General features: G+C 41.5%; 1 protein-coding gene across 1 annotated transcript in view; it reads right to left on the bottom strand.

The window, feature by feature from the left end:
- The window catches only part of PPARGC1A (PPARG coactivator 1 alpha), a 98,110-nt gene extending 81,956 nt beyond the window's left edge, over positions 1-16,154 (bottom strand). Inside the window, exons 1-2 of the mRNA XM_036419434.2 lie at positions 15,977-16,154; positions 10,654-10,833 (exon numbers count right to left, since the gene is read on the bottom strand). Coding sequence (XP_036275327.1) covers positions 10,654-10,833; positions 15,977-16,024 — 228 coding nt within the window. The 5' untranslated portion in view covers positions 16,025-16,154. The remainder of the gene's footprint in view (positions 1-10,653; positions 10,834-15,976) is intronic.
- Between the last annotated feature and the right edge of the window lie 2,825 nt (positions 16,155-18,979).

The following is an 18,979-nucleotide window of genomic DNA, read 5'->3' as shown; positions in this document are numbered from 1 at the left end:
TCTCATCATGGGAAAGTTTGACCAAAATGTTCAGCTCACAGTTAACAGTGCTCCTGTAATGAATTAAGAATTAGCTGGAAGTGCAATGAGAAGGCTTTCCAGAGTACAGTGAGAGATTTTCATGGCAATTAGCACTGATTTGCACTACAAGAATTAAAAAAGAAAATACCGAAAAATTGTTTTGAAGGAGAACAAAAAAAGCTAGTCACACATACACAACCGAAAAAAGGCTCCCAGCACTGGCTGCAAATGATACCATTGGATGACAGAAGAAACACACCAGATTAGCCAATTAGCATTCACCCAAGAAAAGCAAATGCTTTGGAGCGAGGGAGGGGGAAGCAGCTCATCAACAGTAATATCAACTTTACAATAGCTCTGGCAGTTTATCTACCCAAGGCAAGGGCTGCCTCCCCACGTTTTTGTGACCCTCTCAACAATTCTGGGGGGGGGGGTTGGGGGGGAAATGTTAGTTCAACATTATCACCAGCCAGAATATGGCTCTATTTATGTGACAAGTTGACAACATACAATTTCATGCTTGTTGAACTGATCGGTGTTATATATTCACTGTGAATATTATGAAGCTTCACCATTATAAATATGAAACGGTATACACTTATTCAAAATAACTCCAGCAGTGGCAATTTATAGCTCAGTTGTTTGTGTTCTTGGGAGGTCCAAATGCCACCTTAAGAAGCTGCAGCGTGCAAAAACAGATGTGCAGTGTGACTGCGACCAAAATGGATTGACGATGACCTATGTGAAAGCAAGCTATTACATTTTGGTCTGCATGGCAGCTGACACCAGTTTGTATTTAGATATGTGACGGTTGGGAACACTGTGTCCTTAAAGCTCTGTTTAAACATGGGCCAAGGCATTTGTCTCCCGGACTAATTATTTTACCACCCTTCTATGGCAAGTATCACTTTTTTTTCCCCTTTAGAAAAAAAAGTAATGTGAGTGTGTATGCACACACACAGGCACACATTTGCACTGTCCTGTGTAAAGTTACAAGCACTTTAAACATTGGTCCTGTCAGGTGGATGCTGGCAAAAGCTCTCGAATGACTGCATAACAGGATTGTACCACTTTCTTGATCAGGCGCCTGGGAATGGGACAAGGCCGCAAACCATCAAATCCTAAGCGGCCCAGGCAACTGTTTTTTTTTTTTTTTTGGTCAGATTTTTCCTCCTTTTCTCTTCCCCCAAGCCCCTGCCGTTTCTTTCTTTCAGCAGGCTTTCACAAATGTGCAAGTGTTTACTCCCACAAGGACACATTTGGAAAAGAGAAGAACATCACAATTTATCCAAATGTGGAAGGAATTGAAGGAACCAGGCACCTTGCTCAAGCTAGATATAAAAAATTTGCATAAGTAGTTTTCCAAGGGCAGGGGAGCTATTGGGAACAAAATTAATTGCTTGTATTGTATGCAAGGGTCTCAACCTTGACCGAGTATGTGGTCCCTTCCCTGCTCCTCTGTTACCTAAGTACACCTAAGTACATGCAGAAAGTCCTATGAAGTTAGTTGTCCTCTGCAGGTAGACCTAAAAAGGTTATGGTTTACTAATTTATTATTTAATTGAGTTATTTATTTTTAGGGAGACCTATCAAAGCTATTGTTTACCCAAGAGTTTTCAACATCTTGATTTAACTCTTCAGAAAAATAAATCCAAAATAGCTGAAATACAGATGAAGTTTGTTCCAGGGTTTCTGATCATTCTTTTGTCTCCTTTTTGTTTGTTTGTTTGCTTCATATTCGGTGACACCCCGAGCTCATGTTTTGAAATCTAGCAAAGGATTCAGTGACCAGAATCTTCGATCACTTCTGAGACATTTTAATTATAGTGTTTAGGAACTTACCCATCCTAACAAAGTTAACTACCCAAAAATCTGTCTTTCTCTCTAGTTTTCCTCTTGGACTAAAGTCAAGGTGTTGTAGGTCTATCTAGTAAATCCAACTCACGCGATAACATAATCACATACATTCATTTCTCGGAGACCTTGGTGGTTCTTATCTCCTTGCTTTTATGATCTCTTAGGAACAGCCAGGAATAGCAATCTGCAGCCTGTTTGTAAAGTCATCTTAGCCTGAACCTCGCCTTCTCCTCTTTTATCACACGGCCGGATTCCGCAGCTAAATCTCACTCACCCTGGCAAAATTTGCTCTTAGCTCCATTTCAGAATAATGTAAGTATTCTCTGCGTGTGTGGAACACATCAAAGGTGTCACGGAGGGCAATTATCATTTCAATGAACTATTCATTAATAGAAGATGGTGTGTGTGCTTAGCTTAGATGCATTGATATACTGCCCACTGTACACGATATAGCCTGCAGCTACCAAGTTCATGGTCATTGGCATGGCAGACAGGCCGCTCCGCAGTTCACAGGGCCCCAGTTCCTCTCTGTGCTTGGCTCAACTTTATTTTTACCACTATATCACCTAGAACATTAAATGCAGTGCTCAAGCTCTGTGTTAAATCACAATTGTTTCCTATTAAGTGTTCTGAGCTACCCATTTTTATTAACCGTTATTTATTAAATCCTTAATAACATAGATAAAATAGTTAGTTAATTTGTGTGTTGAGCCATGGATGTTAATTTGTAAACATAATAACATACTGCAATCATTTGCATAATAGCATTTTAATCTTTTTAGTAAAAGCTGTAATTCCCTACAAAGTACACTGCAGTAGAAGCTAAGTGACTATTGGTAATAATACAAAAGGCCTGAAAATTCTGATCCTATTATGGTGTTGGAACATACCCAAACTGCTTCCATAATCTCTGAAATGTTACTGTTCTCTGATTTAGGTGTCTGTGTCAAGAATAAAAATGAAGTATAACTGCTAGCAGTAGACTATTTCCTAAGTGTAATTTAGTATTCACTAAGCACCGGCACTTTGCAAATAGCTCTGAGGCTTTCCTTCAAAGTTCCCAGCTCCAGCTATGCCTAAGAAGTGAGGAAAACCAAGGAATTGGCTCTCCACCCTCTGGTGCCAAAGACTGGGCTCTGATAAACCTTGCTGATTTGGCAAGGCAGGGCACGGGCTACCAAGGATTTGGCAACTGAGTCTTCTACTCCCTCCTGACCTACCAGCCTGCTTGGACCCCCTTGAAGTGACTGCCACCCACCGAGCAGAAGTTTGGGAGAGACTGAGAAAGTAGGAAAAATACTTAAGGAAGTTATTTCCAGGGAAATAAAAACTATCTACAGGGGATTTGGTATCTAGACCCCATTAACACAAACCATGAGGCTGTCCAGAAAAAGAAAAAGAAGGTAATTGTACAAAAGTCAGGCCAAGTCATTTTACACAAGATCTGGTAATTCATTAATCCATCCTGCCACAAACCTTGAATGAATAACTTGCAGTAGTAATGGAGATGGGCAGGTCTATAAAGTATGAGTGTTTAGAATCTGAAACTATGCAAGCTGTTACATTATTTTGGACCAGAAAAAAGCACAAAAGTGTCTCCCATCATTGTTTTGTGACAAATGATGTCATGGATAAGAAGTCATTTGTCTTCTTAAAATGTTGCTCTTGCCAAACATATGAATGTGTGTATTTCACTGTGTTATCTCTCGCCCCTTTCCCTTGCTCTCATTCTAGCTGCTTATAATTCAGCATCGTTCAGCAGGCAGGCCCCGGTAAAACACAGCACCCAGCTCTGCTTTCAGATTCTAGACCTCAGTGTGCACTGAGTTGACAGTAACCTGAGAGCTTAAAGCAGAATGGAGAAGAGGGTCCTTACAAAATGGTTTTACACCATAGGCAATTCGTGTCATAAGAGCCACAAGAAAAGTTTCTGCTGCTAAAAGAATAGGTGCATAATTATAGGGACAAATTAACCTTGTTAAAAATGTAAAGCTGGGGTATGGAGCACAGAGGGAGCGATTTGGCTTAGCAAGGCGGTCTCTCGTGTTCATCTTGTTATCTGCTTTGTGTGTTGATCTCATTCAGAGGTGAGCCATCTGCTGGGCTGTGTTTCCGTGACATTGTATGTAGACAGGGGACAGAGACAAATAGACACAGAATATGTAAAGATTATCACACCGTTGCTATACAAACGACAGTCTGTCCCATGCAGCATCCTGATTCATGATTACTTTAATGGAGTCTAATATCTTTGAAGTAAATCAAGGGGCAATGAACCACTCTTTCCCTGATTCCTCTCCAAGTTTTCCTCCTTGTGAATGTGAGTCTGGATTTTTTTGGCCTCAAAGATATCCAACTGGAGTGATTTTTATTGAGATGACCTCGTGGAGAGTTCAGGAGGTGGGAAAAGCCTAAGACGGGCCCTTAAAATGGTTCACCAATTTCTTGCAGTGCCCAGAGTATCTGCCACAAAATAGTTGGTCTATGCCCAGAAAAACACTACAATCAGTGTGCCTAATCAAACATACAGATTCTCACTTTCCAAAATTGCAAATGGCTAAGAACTGGGTCAACTTCCATAAAAACAAAACAAAACAAAACAAACAAACAAACAACAACAACAACAAAAAATCACAGCAGACAACCTCATGTCTTATAACCACAACCTATATTCAACGAAGCATCTGCCAGGAAAGTTCGTGATGGTGAGAGATTGTCATGTAACCAGCACCCTGTGACTTGCTATTTATTCGTAGGGGTTGATGCCAATAGACATAACACCATGGGTCAGGACACCCAAGCCATATTTTTCCTGTGGTCAGCATAATGGTGGGGAAGAAAGAGCGTGATAAACCAGATGTTCCCAAGATAAGGCAGATGTTATCAAGCCAAGAAGTCTAAAGCTGCCTTTAACAGAGGTGTGATGAACACACACACACACACACACACACGCACACACACACACACACACACAGAGGAACAAAACTATTTCGACTCCCCGCAAGATAAGCTGACAGGAGAATGTGCAACTAAACAGCACACAGGCTGGGTCAGATCATTGCTTCCTGATTTGTGACTCTCCGGGATGAGCATCTCGCTGATTTATTCCCAGAATTTGGAATTTTGTGGTAGACTACAAATGCAAAGATAAGTACAACATAAATTTTTTAAATACTCCATAAGTCTCCATGAGTTTCAACATTCTTCAATGTTCTTATGTTACAGCCAATTATCTCCCCACTTAAATGGCTATTATTTTCTCACTTGAAGTCTATGTGCTCCATAAGTGTCATTACCAAGTGTGGCAAAAATCTGGTGGTGGGCTGTAAATTTAATTTAAATGACAAACATTTATTGATTGCAAATTGGAAATTCCAGAAACCTTGCCAAAGCGATTATTACAAATTAACTCAGTCTCTCTACGTAACAGAGGAGAATTTATGCCTCTGATGATTGCATTCAGGTGAGATGGTTTCTACACACACCTCATTTGCTCTGTTTGTTTTGTTAAAATTCCGAGAGGTTTGCCATTCATAGAAAAGTCTGTTTGACCGAGGCACAGTTAGAAGCAGGAATTCATTAGCATGGAAGGCTGCAGAATTTCCTCCAAGGAGACAAGTGAGAAAAAGCAGACACCATGCAAATTGGTGGATTGGGTTAAAAATGTTCTGCCTAAGGCAGCAGGGAGATGGAGAGCCCCTTTGTAAAAGGATTCAGGAGTCTAAGAAAGTACTTCAACTCCTGAAGGTGGGCAGAAACTTAACCAGGAAGTCAGCCATGGAGTTCTGATTCTCTTCGGAACATTTTTGAGTTAGCATTCTTTTCACCTCCCTCCCTAACCCAACTCATATTCATCAGGGCTGATGGAATTTTCCTTCAAGGTATTTCAAGTCTTTGTTCCCTAGACACTATCCCTTCTGCTGTCACCTTGTCCCTTCCTTGCACCTGCCTCACATAGAGTTGGGAATGTGGCTGTGCCTGCTGTCTTATTTTCCTTTCTATCTGCTTGACCATAGTTCTTGCATCTATTGGAATTATCACTCTTAAGTACCAGCTTCATTATATGACTCTGCTGCTTAAAAAAACTCTCTAAGGACAACCTAATTCCTACCTTCCATAGAAACTCTAAACATTTTTAACTGGGTTCTCCTGCCAGCTTATGTTTTGTGCCCACCCCAAATCCAAATGTACTACTACTCCTATGTTCCTGGTAATTTCCCTCCTTAGCTAGGACACACATGCGCGTGCGCACACACACACACACACACACACTTGCATTGTTTGCTAATTGTTTCACATTTCATTTTTTTCATTAGGGAACAAACCTTTAGTGCTTTATAAGTAATCTTCACATTACCTAATGCAGTCCATATCATTAAAAATACATGATGGTCAACTCATTCATTATGCTGCACATATTTATTGAGTGCTTTGTGCTGTTTTCTAAGAAAATGTCTAGGAAAATGTCAGTGAATAAGACAAGCAGGTTCCCACCCCCTAAAATGCTCAGAGTCCATGAAATGGCCAAGATTGTTTTGAACTTTCTGGTAAGTACAGAGTATATGCTCATTTTAGAAAGAAACCAAATATAATTGGAAGTCTAAAGAAGGAATGTAACATCTATATTTCTATCAAGATGATCAAATATTCTTGAAAACTTTAAGCCATCATTCCTTTGGTGGCACACAGAGGATAACTAATAGACAACTAACAGGACACTGCTCCCCACTTTTTGTCCTGTAAACTTCACAGTATCACAGCTTACAGAGAACTGAATAATTGCCCAAGGTGAGTTCTGGCTACAGCTGTGAGCCTTTCTCTCAACACTAACAAAGGCAGACTTCAGAACATATTTCGAGATAACGACATTCTCATTCACCTTGTTCTAAAGGACCCCAAGTAGCTGCATCCTTAAGTAAGAATGAATGAAAGATACCCATTAAAGCAGATGCTAAAATAAAGCAGGGCCAAGGTGGCTCACAGGGACCCAGAAGGGTCACTATGTTATTTTAACTAACCCTGTGCCACCCATCTCTACACAGTGGCATGTGATGAAAACAGTCCTTTATTCTCCTCCTCCAAACAAAGCACAAAGGCAAGACAGGGAAGGAAGTTATGTTGCAATATTTCTGAAACATAAATCTTGCTCTCAGCCAGTCCAGGGGCGGTATCCTGTTTTCCTGACACATGGGTTGGATCCACTGGAGGCTGCACCATTGGGCCTCGAGTCCTGTTTTTCTAAGTTGCTTCTGAATCACACCTGGCTACCTGCGTTTGCACATCTAAACATAGGTTGTGCAAGCAGAGAGCGCTGTTTGGTGTACAGTTATTCAACCCACGTGTACAACTGCATGTTGGCACACTTTGCTCCCACTTAGGAATTCACTATTTCCCTACTTTTGACATTCAGTGCCAACCTTTTTTACTTTCTCTCCATCTAACATTACATAAAAATTAAACTTAGATTCAAAGGTATGGAATAAGCCAGAGGAAGAAATGCCTAGTTACTCCCAGGGTTTTAACATTCTGCATTTAACATTCTACTGTCTGTGGCTTTAAATATCCCTTTCTTTCTGCTTTGATTCGGCTTCAGAAACCCTGTGCCAGTAGTGCCATCCATCTGTGAGTCAGGGGGAGGGTGCAACTCTAGGGCCTTATTTTATTCTCAGAATCCCAGTGGCGGAGACCGTGACTGTTTCTGGCTTGCTCAGTCCAGGGCCTTCACAAATGTGATGAGGCAGGGTTTTGGGAACTGGAGGAAAGGAAGCACAGGTTGAAGTCCGCGGTGGGAGGTTTAAAGGCACAGGCTCTGAGAACTAACTTCATGGAACATGCAGCACAAAGCCTCAGCCACTCAAGGGTTATTTTGCTGCAGATGGTCCTTCTTCACAGGAGAAGACACAATTTTAGATTTCCACCTAAGCTCAATGTGCCTCCTCCCCCCACCATTAGAGGAAAAGATGTCTGAATTTAGCACTAGGGGGCAAAGAGTAGAGGCCCGGGATGCACGGAAATGCTGGGGAAGCTGCTGTTGTTTGCCATGGTGTTGCCTGTTTCGCCGAAAATAAGACAGTGTCTTATATTAATTTTTGCTCCCAAAGATGCGCTAGATCTTATTTTCAGGGGATGTCTTATTTTTCCATGTGCTAGGTCTTATTTTCAGAGGATGTCTTATTTTGGGGGAAACACGGTACATATGGCCTTACCCTTTGCACAAAGAAGAATGGGTCCTGTGACATCAGAGAACACTCTGAGGGGGGTTTATCTAAACAGTCACTTTTGCTGTCTGTCACCAAGAGAATTCCTGACATATCAATCCTGAGGTCCCGGGTGTCTTGATTATTTTGTCTGGCTTCTGATTCTTCATTCCCCATTTTACCTGAACTGTATTTTGTCTGGGAAATCTGACCAATTCATCTTCAGTGTTCCACGGAGGGATCTTTCAATAACTTTGTGTTTGTTTGTGTTTTTTGTGTGCATGATCTCTCAACTTTAGCAACGTTGTCATGTGCAGCCAAATAGTTCTGTGTTGTGGGGACTGTTCTGTGCATTGTAGGATATTTAGCAACATCCCTGGTCCCCACCCAGCAAATGCCAGTAGCAACTCCTGCCCCTAGTCCCGACAATGAAAAAGGTCACCAGGCATCGCTAAATGTTTTCGGGGGGCACAAAACTGCCTTTCGTTGAGAACCACTGGGTTAAAATAACCTAAGTATAGATTAAAATAAATGAACCTGGTGTCTTAGAGCACCGAGAAAAACTCAATCAGGGGTATAAACTCATATAGGAAAATAAGAAAGTATGTCTTTGCGTAGAATAAGCATCTATAAATAACAAACTAGTTACTGAACCAAGTCTCCCAAGGTGTAAATGAGGACACCCTCATGCAGGGGCTACAGCATGAAATACGGGGAGGCAAGGTCATGGAGAAAGTTGTCTTCTTTAAAACCAGCCTACCAGGGCAGCATTGACTACCATGCCACCTCCACCACATACACCTTTTATTTATTCCAGAACCACCATCTACAAAATGCATGGCATTCACCCAATACGGAATAGCTGATTTTCAGATAAGGGTCTATAGAGATGGACATTTTCAAAAGTACTGTTTATTTAATGCAGCATGACTTAAAATGAGCCTGCAACCTGACAAGTGTACTGAATGAGGAATGTTCATTTTACCAGTTCTAACCAGCCATGTCCTCACGTGAACTCTCTAAGACCCGGCTGAGAAGCCTGGGAAAGTGTAACTTACCACAGACCTTCAGCATTTCCTCCCTCCAGATCCCTCCTCCCCAGCCCTGCCTCCAGCACCTGAAGGCCTCTTCTCAGACCCATGTAAGGCCCCAGCTGTGTTACAGAATCTGAGCCACAGGCAGAACCTACAGCCACCTCAGCTGACCAGCTCTCCCTGCTCATGTCAACCAACACTGGGAGGAAAGATTCTGTTCTATTTTTAAATATATTGAGCAAAGAAACAGCTTGATATGTCTTTGTAAAGGATGGCTGTCACCCAAATTCACTGTTACTCTATTTTTATAAATGATATCGACTTTAACGTCAGATAAATTGAGGGGTTCAGTTCCCAGCTCTTTATTTGTCAACTGTGTAACTTGGGGAAAATCACCTCACCTCCCCGAGACTCAGTGTCTACTGATGTAAAATGGAAATGGCAATCCCAGTATCTAAGCAATGGGCTGTTTTGAGGGATGAGTCAGAAGACATACATCAAGCACAAGTGCTCCAAAATCTGGCAATTTTGTTATCATTAAGATTGTTATTAACATGCCTATATATTCAGCATTCACTCATTATTCAATCAGCGTTTCTATGTGCTGGTTGCTAGAAGCACTCGTTAAATATTATAAAATGGGTTTTCCTAATGACTCGATCTTTCAACCAGATAGCATTGAAGTGTAAAAAATATCTCCGCTGCTGGATAAAAATATACTCAAAGTGCTTTCAGTGGAGTCCAGCACACAGTAGGTAGAACCTGTTGGCCGATGACGGTGGTGATGCTACTGGAAACTAATAGACTTGATAACTTGTATTTGACTTACTTGCTATAGTACTCAATGTTTGTTTCCGTATAGGAAACCATTTACTCTTGAGTCAATGAGTACTGATTATGTGAGAAAGAACATTTTCCCCCTCAAAGTAACACTTTAATAAGGGTGTGTTAATATTCTTTATTATAGGGTGGACTTATACTAAGAGTATAGAGTCTGGGAGGCAATTTTCACAACTGAAAAGGTAATAAATTTTGACAAATGTATAAGTAAATATTAGAGCAGTTGGGTTTGAAGTTTCCAAGATATATAGACATCAGAGCTATGGTCAAAAACATAATAATGAACGCTCACTTAATTTAAAAACAAATTAAATGTAGACAATTTGGTTAAAAAGTAATGTCTTTTTTTGTATTAATTTATATTAGGCACTATTTTCTGTGGGAAAAAGGGGGTAAACAGGCTTAGATTTTTGTTCTTCTTTGTCACTAATCCTTTCACAATCCCTTAGTGTTTCAACATAGTTTAAAGTACTGTGTTGTGGGTCCTTAGCCCCTTAATTAAAAAAAAAAAAAAAAAAAAAAAAAAAAGTCCATGTGTATTCCAAACAGTTTTTCACAAAATAGGAAGTGCTTAACGGTGATAAAAAGTCCTTTGAGGACAGCAATGTAAGAAGCCATTATGGTTTCAGGCCAATAATAATCATGTTCATCTGGCCCAAGCCAAGTTCAGTGAGAAATTAATTTTCACCAAAGGGTGTCCTTACCTCAAATATGTTTGAAGGCTCATTGTTATACTGATTGGATATTATTTCTGATTGGTCACTGCACCACTTGAGTCCACCCAGAAAGCTGTCTGTATCCAAGTCGTTCACGTCGAGTTCAGAAAGGTCAAGTTCAGGAAGATCTGGGCAAAGAGGCTGGTCTTCACCAACCAGAGCAGCACACTGCAGGAGGCAGGAGGAAAAAAAAAACCTTCATTAACTTCAGGAATTTATTAAACTGCAGTAGCATGTGAGAGGAATTAAGCCTGGTTAATGCAACGACACCACCAAAGCTGGTTTCCAGGGTTTCAGTCCCTAGAAAAAAACATCCCAATTTCTTTAACTCACTTTGCTCCCAAAGAGTACTTTGCCTGATCCATTTGCTCCAAAATTCTACCTCTAAACTCATGCTTCCACAAAGCCTTCTCTAGTTCTTCCAGTTAGAAGTCAACTAGATTGGTGTGGGCCCCTTTGATAGTCAGCACTTAGCAAGTTTCAAATTATTTTCTGCTTGACTACATGTAAAATTTCACTCTATCCTTAGAGAATAATCCCTTTGAGAGAGGGATACAGATTTGATTTTACCTTGGAATTGACATCACCGGTAACAGGCACTGAATAAACAACTGCTAAATGAACACTAGAACAGAAGAACTCTACTAGGCAAACTTTCTCCATATGTGCTAGCTCCTTTAAACCATCATAATCCATAGAATTCATTTAGCAACTAATGATGCCAAATCCTCTAACTTGTTCATGTTCTCTTGCAAATGTGACTTAAATCTTTTAGTCTCACTTGACTTTTTATGAACTTCTGAACTTCATCTCAAACAGGTCAAAATCAAGTTCCTTGCAATGAAGGACAAAAATCTTATTTTTTTTTCCCCTAAAAGACCTTTATATTTTTCACTATGTCTAACACACAGTTGTGTGTGTGTGTGTGTGTGTGTGTGTGTGTGAGAGAGAGAGAGAGAGAGAGAGAGAGAGAGAGAGAGAGAGAGAGGAGAGAGAGGAAGAGAGCTTTGGGATCACCTGACATCTGGAAAGAAAAATCATGATAGCATATCACAACCATATTATTTTTTTTTCATTCATGTATTCCTAAACTATAAATAAATTCTAAGCAACTTTTCTTTGGCATTTCAAAAATGATGTTGATATATTAATAGGTTTAAAATATGCTCTACGGTGTTGGCTGGGCTGCTTGTCACCAAGGCTCACCTTAGACTGCCACTGTCTTTCACCTCCGTGGAAGGAGGAGATGGTCTTTCCACGGTCCCTCACTGTAGCTTAGGGAGGAAAGTGAACCCCTTCACCAAAGAGGTCGTATTTTAATCTCAAACTGCCCGTGTGACCGCTGTTTCCTCACTGCACACGATGCAGAACCCCGCCAAAACTTCCTACTGCAGGGATCTCGTGATGCCAGACACAAGGGACTCTATCCGACCGCATGCCAAGGTGTCTAAACCGGCAGGCGCCCGCTCTGAAGGGGCACCCTGCTGGCCCTGCCTTCGGAGGGCTGAGAGACTTTGTGAAGTAATTCACATCCAGGCAGTGGTTGGGCATCAAGCTGAAGATCCTGTTTGACATTTAGATTTTGAATAAAATAAGTTGTATGCAGATCCTGCTCTCGAGCACCCCTGTCGTCCCTGGCAGGTGGCATTACACGGGTTGCATGCAGCAGCATGATCAGAGGAAGCAGCTCAGGTACTGGGTAATGGAACCAGCAGTGGGTCAGGGGACCCAGGAAGGTGCCTTGAAATCCCTGAGACCCCAGGCCCCAGTGAGATCCCCAGGGCAGGTGCAGAGGCAATGCACAGGAAGGGCCCTCCTCTCCACATCAGAACTCTCTCCTTATCATTTTATTGGACTTCCCGTTTTTATTATCTGAGTTAGGCCAAAGTTACAGGTCAGTATACTGGACGAGGGTGATATGTGAGCAGAGGCTGGGCTGAAGTGATTTCATTCCGGTGCAATGTCCGTGGTTTGTTTTGGGTGTAACACTTCCCTCACTGCTTATCCTCTAAGCACAAACACACCGTGTTAACTCTTCCACACCATGGCCAATTCAGAGGCCAGGGCGGAACTTTTTCAGTGGCACAAAAACTACTAGGATTTCACTGGGAGCTAGTCCTTAAACACACACACACACACACACACACACACACACACACACACACAAAAAAAAAAAAAAAAAAAAAAAAAAAAAAAAAAAAAGAGAGAGAGAGCCACAAGGAAAATTAAAGTTAGGAAACATCAGATCTCTATATCTGGCTCAAGTTCCCTCTGTGAAAAGCAGGTCTTAGAAACCTGCTCTGCAATGCTTTGAGGTGTTTGTCCCACCTACTGGGGGCAACCTCTTGCTATCTTTCTCCTTAACTGCCCTCCCTGGCCATGGCTCTTTCAAAACCCTTCAACGTTTCATAAACATGCATTTTTAAGTTACTTTTGAAAACCACGAAAAAGATCGATTTTGTTTTTTTAGTGTGTTTTCCTGTGCTGTCACTCACCCACTTCTTCCCTTTCCTCCTCCCCTGCCCTCCTTTCTTGTTTTCACTTTTATGTTATGATTGAAAAATGAGCCCGTGCTCTTGCCACTGTTGACATGCTCATAAAATCAGTGCTTCTGAATGGGGCATTCTCCTGGTGATCTAAAACACGTTAGCGGTAGCAAGTGTTCCTGTTATTCATTTATGTGTGGCCCTGGGAGGCTGCCGGACTGGTAGGTCCAGGCTTGGTAGCTGTCTTCATCTGCCACGCTGCTATTTACTGCTTCCTTATACATCTGTAACAGGTGTGCTTTATGGCAGGGAGGGCCCTGCACTCTCCCGGCTCTCCGCCGCTATGGCAGCTATTTCACCACAGCAGCCTGAATGTTCTAAGAAGATTTAAGAGGATAAAGCGGTTACTAAACACAAAAGGCTAATTATTATTGTACGTTATTTCACCCCAACAGACTTTTCTCTTAGTTAAGGAGCAGACAATAAATTAGCCTAACTGCACTGATGATAATGAATCATTATAATTAAGTATAATTCTCCATTAACCTTTCAGAGGCTTTTTTGTGTGCCGTGGATGGTAAATTTTAGAGAGAGAGAGTGAGAAGAGAGGGTGGACTTGGCCACATTAATTATATTAATGAAAAAAGATCCACACTTCTTAAAAAAAAAAAAAAAAAAAATTTAGTCCAGACAGGGGAGAGGGGACCGGGAGGGGGCAGTTCCGAATGACAGTCTTCGCAAGTGTGTGTCGTGTGGATCTTCTCTATCCATCTCAGTAACCTTACTGCACATCACTCCGTATTAAACTGTGAAACACCGGGGACTCCGAGTCGCCGTAGCGATGCAGGCCTTTATTAACCGACGCGCTGTCCTGTCATTATGTGCAAAGGGGCATCGTACGTTGGAGGATGACAGCAAACATTAATGATTCAAAAAATGAAAGCTGCCTACGCTACCTGCTGCTGGTGATATGTCAGACAGGCGAGGGTGATTCCCTGAGCTGCCATGGCCAGCGCCAGGCTCCCAGCCGCTTGCTGCCGACCATGCGACCGAGAAGCGACCAGCCAGTCGCAGCCAGCCGACAACTCAATCCCCGGCTGGACAATGAGCCTGGGACCTCACCTCCTCCTTGAGAGAAAAAGGAAAGGGCCACCGTCCTACAGGGTCCTGTCGCTTGTTTAAAATGACTCCAGCAATTGCAATGATTAAAGCAAACCGGCCGTGTTTCCATATGATCTCCTTTCCCCCATTGACTCTCCCGGCAGCATCAGGAATTAAATACACGATGGAAAAATGAAACTACAGCAGCTGAGACCCACGGTGCCGGCCAGACAAGCACCCACAGGACGCGCCAGCTACTCCAAGACAATTAGGACTTTGAAGCCACTTAGAACCCTGACTCATCATAGCTCCAGGACCTATGCATGATCCATAGGCATCCCGCCTTCCCCAGAAATCACAACCACACCAGAACCGTTGCAATCCGCAGATAAGACCTGCCAAGGCAGAGCGGGCACGCACACACACCAAGTCCGCATTTGCAAACCCAGCAAAGAGTTAAGAATCCAGGGCATGCCTGGCTAGATAGGAAAAATGCACTCGCAGCCGGCCTGGGCCAAATTATTTTCACTTTAGATGTGTATCGCTGCACCACAGGAACATCTTATTTAATCAAATCACGTGTGGCTCCCCGACCCTCCCCCTCACCCTACGTGCCCCCAGCTACCCGGAGGAAGCACTGGCAGTCCTGTGCCAGGCTCATTGTGCGCTGCTCGGATCCCCGTGCACCTCAATCCGGTCCCATCACGCCAGAGTCCACAGAAAGTTTCACTTGTTTCCCAAGTTGCCCAAACTTTCCGAGAACATTGCCCTGTGCGGAATGCAAACACGCCAGGTCCCCGACCCCCCGCCAGTCACTCCAGACTCCAGAGATTACGAGGAAATGGCTTGCTTTCTCCCCCTGGTATGAATTGTAGCCAAGCAGAGACTGTGGAATTGATGTATTGCCGTCTATTTTTACACAGGCAAGCGAGCGAGCAGCTCCACACACAGTCCTGCATAAACTCTATTCTCTCTCCGGCTTCAGGCAGCTCTCCGTGGTACAGCGAGATTTAACCATTGGATTCCCTGCCACCGATGCGAATGGAAAACCTTGCACCTTACTTTTTTCTTTTCTCTTCCTTTCTATTTGCTGGCCAGACCTTTCAACCACACACACCCACAGAGGAGTTTTAAAGGAATCAGCTCCGTTGTTCTGTGTTCTGTAAGCAAAGCAATCTAAAACAGCCCAGCAGGATTATTTAGGATTTTTTGAGTTTTCTGTCGGATGAACACAGAGACATGAAAAGAAAAAAAGAAAAAAAGAAAAAATCCAGACTGGAGTCAAAACTGACTCTATTTGAGCACATCCATTTTAATATTTTTATCTTCATCTTATTATAAATAGAAATGGCATTTTTCCAACCAGGCCACTAAATACCACTGGAAAGACATCAGCTTTCTGATTCATATCAATATCTTAGAGCATAAATATTGCATACGAGCAGAAACAGAGCCAAAGGCACATGGAAAGAGTTTCCAACTGCAACAGATACGGATGACAGCAGCTCAGCTTTGATTTGCTCGTGGCATCCCAGAGCCACCTTAAAATAGCAAACTTATTGGAGTTAAGATAAGATTAAGATTCCTTTGCAACCGCTCCTTCCCGGACTCCCTTTCTCCAAGCCCTCTTCCCCCAGGCCCTTCCCCCCCTAACAGGAATAATTGCATTGCGAGGAAAGCTTCAGTCCTGGCTGCAATGCCTGCCGAGCCCAGCCCCAGCTCACCTCGATGTCACTCCATACAGAGTCCTGGTTGCACATGTCCCACGCCATCCAGCTCCTGAATGACGCCAGTCAAGCTTTTTCAACTCCAATTCACAGTGACACAGAGCACACACTCATGCAGGCAACCAGCCCCTTACTGAGAGTGAACTGAAGGCACCTGTCTTACTACAGTCCCCAGTCACATGACAAAGCTATTAAAAAGTAGGCTGGGCTGTCACTCACCCAGCCTCCCTTCTCCTGTGCAGCTTGCTGCTCAGACTCGTGACGTCACTCAAAGGCAGCCCTCTGCCTCAGTGAAGTAAGGCAAAAAAAAAAAAAAAAAAAAAAAAAAAAAAAAAAAAAAAAAAAAAAAAAAACAGAAAGAAGAAAGAAAGAAAAGAAACACTTGGACTTTTGGAGGCTTTGAGCATCCTGCTGCGATGAAAGCCAGCTTTGAATGCCACAGACTCTAAACAGAGCCCTGGCCATATAATAACTAAAATCCCCTCAATCTTTTTTTAATTTATTTTTCTTCCAAAGCTAGCAAGGGGGCAAAGCTCCCTGTTTCAAGACAGAGTAACTGTATTCTCAGCTACAACGTGTACTCCCCAGAAGGACTAGAATCCTAAGAGCTCCGTGTGGGACTAAAACAAGAGCTTATCACATGATGCATTTTTTATGAGACATTTTCTAATTGTGAGAAGTGTTGGAAAGCAGAGAATGGGGCATGCGTGGTTTTTTTTTTTTTTTCTTTTGGTTTGTTTAATCAACAAAACAGCCGGTATTTGTGAAGATATAAACAAACTCCTCCGCCCAGAAATTGGCTGTCCCCTTGGCAAGAATACCAGCGCCTGAAGTGTCACTGCAGTTTGATATGCTCCTTATAAGGAGAACAGGCAACAAAAATACCACCCTTTCGGGTCCCTTCTGATCCTTTCCATTCCTCTCCTAGGCTCCCAGAAAACAAGTGTTAGTCAATACAACCAGGGTTGCTGTGCCCAGATCAGCTTAGTTTCTGGGCTCTTTTTTTATTTTATTTATTTATTTATTTATTTATTTATTTTTAATACATGTAGCATTTTCTCTCTGACTGCCTTAGGGTGCCTTTTTGAATAAACACTGGATTCCAACCCCAGTGCCCTGGGTTGTGCAGTTTGCATTTGAGATCAAGAATGTCCGTGGATTGAGGAAAAATACCGGCACACTATTAGAGATATTCATTTCTTGAGCTTTTTAATTTTTCCCCCCAGCTTCTACCCTGAGACAATGAGGGCTAATGCAGGTCCAACTGTTTTATGATGATACTACACATTGAATACATAACAAACTCAAGGTACCAGACACCAGTGAGAAACACTTTCCATAATACTTCAGTGGTCTGATTTAACTCTTCCAAGCTCCAGGCAAATGAACACATACGTATGCATTTGTGAACATATATGATTTTTATAAAAATCATAAGCCCAGTATACTTTTAAAATTAGCTCAATTATTTTACTGATCAGTTATCTGAAAAAGTCCCCAGGTGTCTAAACATAATTTTTAAAGCACAATTACCTTAAACTCCTATCCTTTTGAGGTTAATTTCATATGTTCTCTGTTGTTCACCTCCTCATGAAGAAAAAAAAATGGTAATTTGCTCTACCACCTATTTTAAATATAAAGTTCCTTAAATATTAAAGTGGGAAAAAAATCAGGCTGCTCCCTCTTTCAGACCACATGTATTATGAGAGATTTGTGTACTTCTGAAAACTGCAACAAGTTGCTAGTAAATTTCTGAATAATGCTATGAAATTGACAGTTTGTCATTATTGGACATTAAAAAAAAAAGCTTTGGCACTTTATAGTTAGCTGAATACATTTTACTGGCACATTTTCCTTCTTACAAATAGTGCAAAATTATTGTAGTTTTAATTTTCTAAATCAAGCAAGAACAGGAAAATATAACCTCAGGAAGGATTTTATGCATGCAATTAATGGCATTATTTCGCACTACCCACAAAAAAAACACACACAAAACACACACACACACACACACACACACACACACTAATTTTCTTCAAAATTATATTCTGATTTAATGTAAAACTATAGTAAATTATTAAAATTCATGGGAAAGGTCATTTGCTCTACCCTCAACACAGTCAACTGTGAAATAATATTGGTCAGTTGACCAAGAAGAGTTGATGTTTATTAATTATTATCAAGTGATCCCTGTGTCGCGATATTCTCTGACACTTTCTATTGTGTTCATTGAATGTGAAGCTTCCATTACATCTTTTAAAAATCCCATTCACACCTTTTAGATAAGTTCTTTACACTGGAACATTTTGTATTATTGTTTTTGACATTTTTACCTGCTCACATTGTGTTGTTGTGGTTTTCTTATTTGTTTTTTGCCACCCAATTCTACTTTTCCTTAGTCAAATCAGCACATGAAACTAGAAATCCTTTTATATGTTTTTGGAGAGTTGTTTTTTGTTGGATTTTTTTTTTTTTTTTGCCTTTACCATCACAAAGGGGGTTAGTAGGAGTCAAATTATTGAAGTGATTTACAAATTACAGCATATTGTATTTTTTCCTCTAATTTCTATTATTGTACCAACCAAAATATAAATAGGTTCTTAGGACAAATTAGAGTGCCTTCTATTATCTTTTTAAGTCTAAAAAGTACAACTCTAAGAACAGGGATCTTTTATAAAGGTCTTATAATTTGCTTAATTAGCCTTTCAGATTAAAATTTCTCTTCCTCTAGGTTTTGTTTATTTGTTTTCTCTTTTCTCTTTTCTCAGGAGAGCATACATTGTTAGTTGCTTCCCAACCGTGGTCCTTTCTGATTCCCCAGGCAGTTTCTATATTTAATTGTGTGTCTGCCTTGACTATTCTCTTCTCCCTCCCCACAACCCTCTTTTCACCCCTTTATCAACTCTGCCTCCAAAATTTCCAAACATTTAGTTTCAATCAACAAGGATCTATTGAGACCTTACTGTGTCCACAGCAAAGCATCACAAGGACTGCCAAGAA

The sequence above is a fragment of the Pipistrellus kuhlii genome, unplaced genomic scaffold (genome assembly GCF_014108245.1).
Source record: "Pipistrellus kuhlii isolate mPipKuh1 unplaced genomic scaffold, mPipKuh1.p scaffold_m20_p_1, whole genome shotgun sequence".
NCBI classification, from domain to species: Eukaryota; Metazoa; Chordata; class Mammalia; order Chiroptera; family Vespertilionidae; genus Pipistrellus; species Pipistrellus kuhlii.
This window is presented reverse-complemented; position numbering and strand designations above follow the sequence as displayed.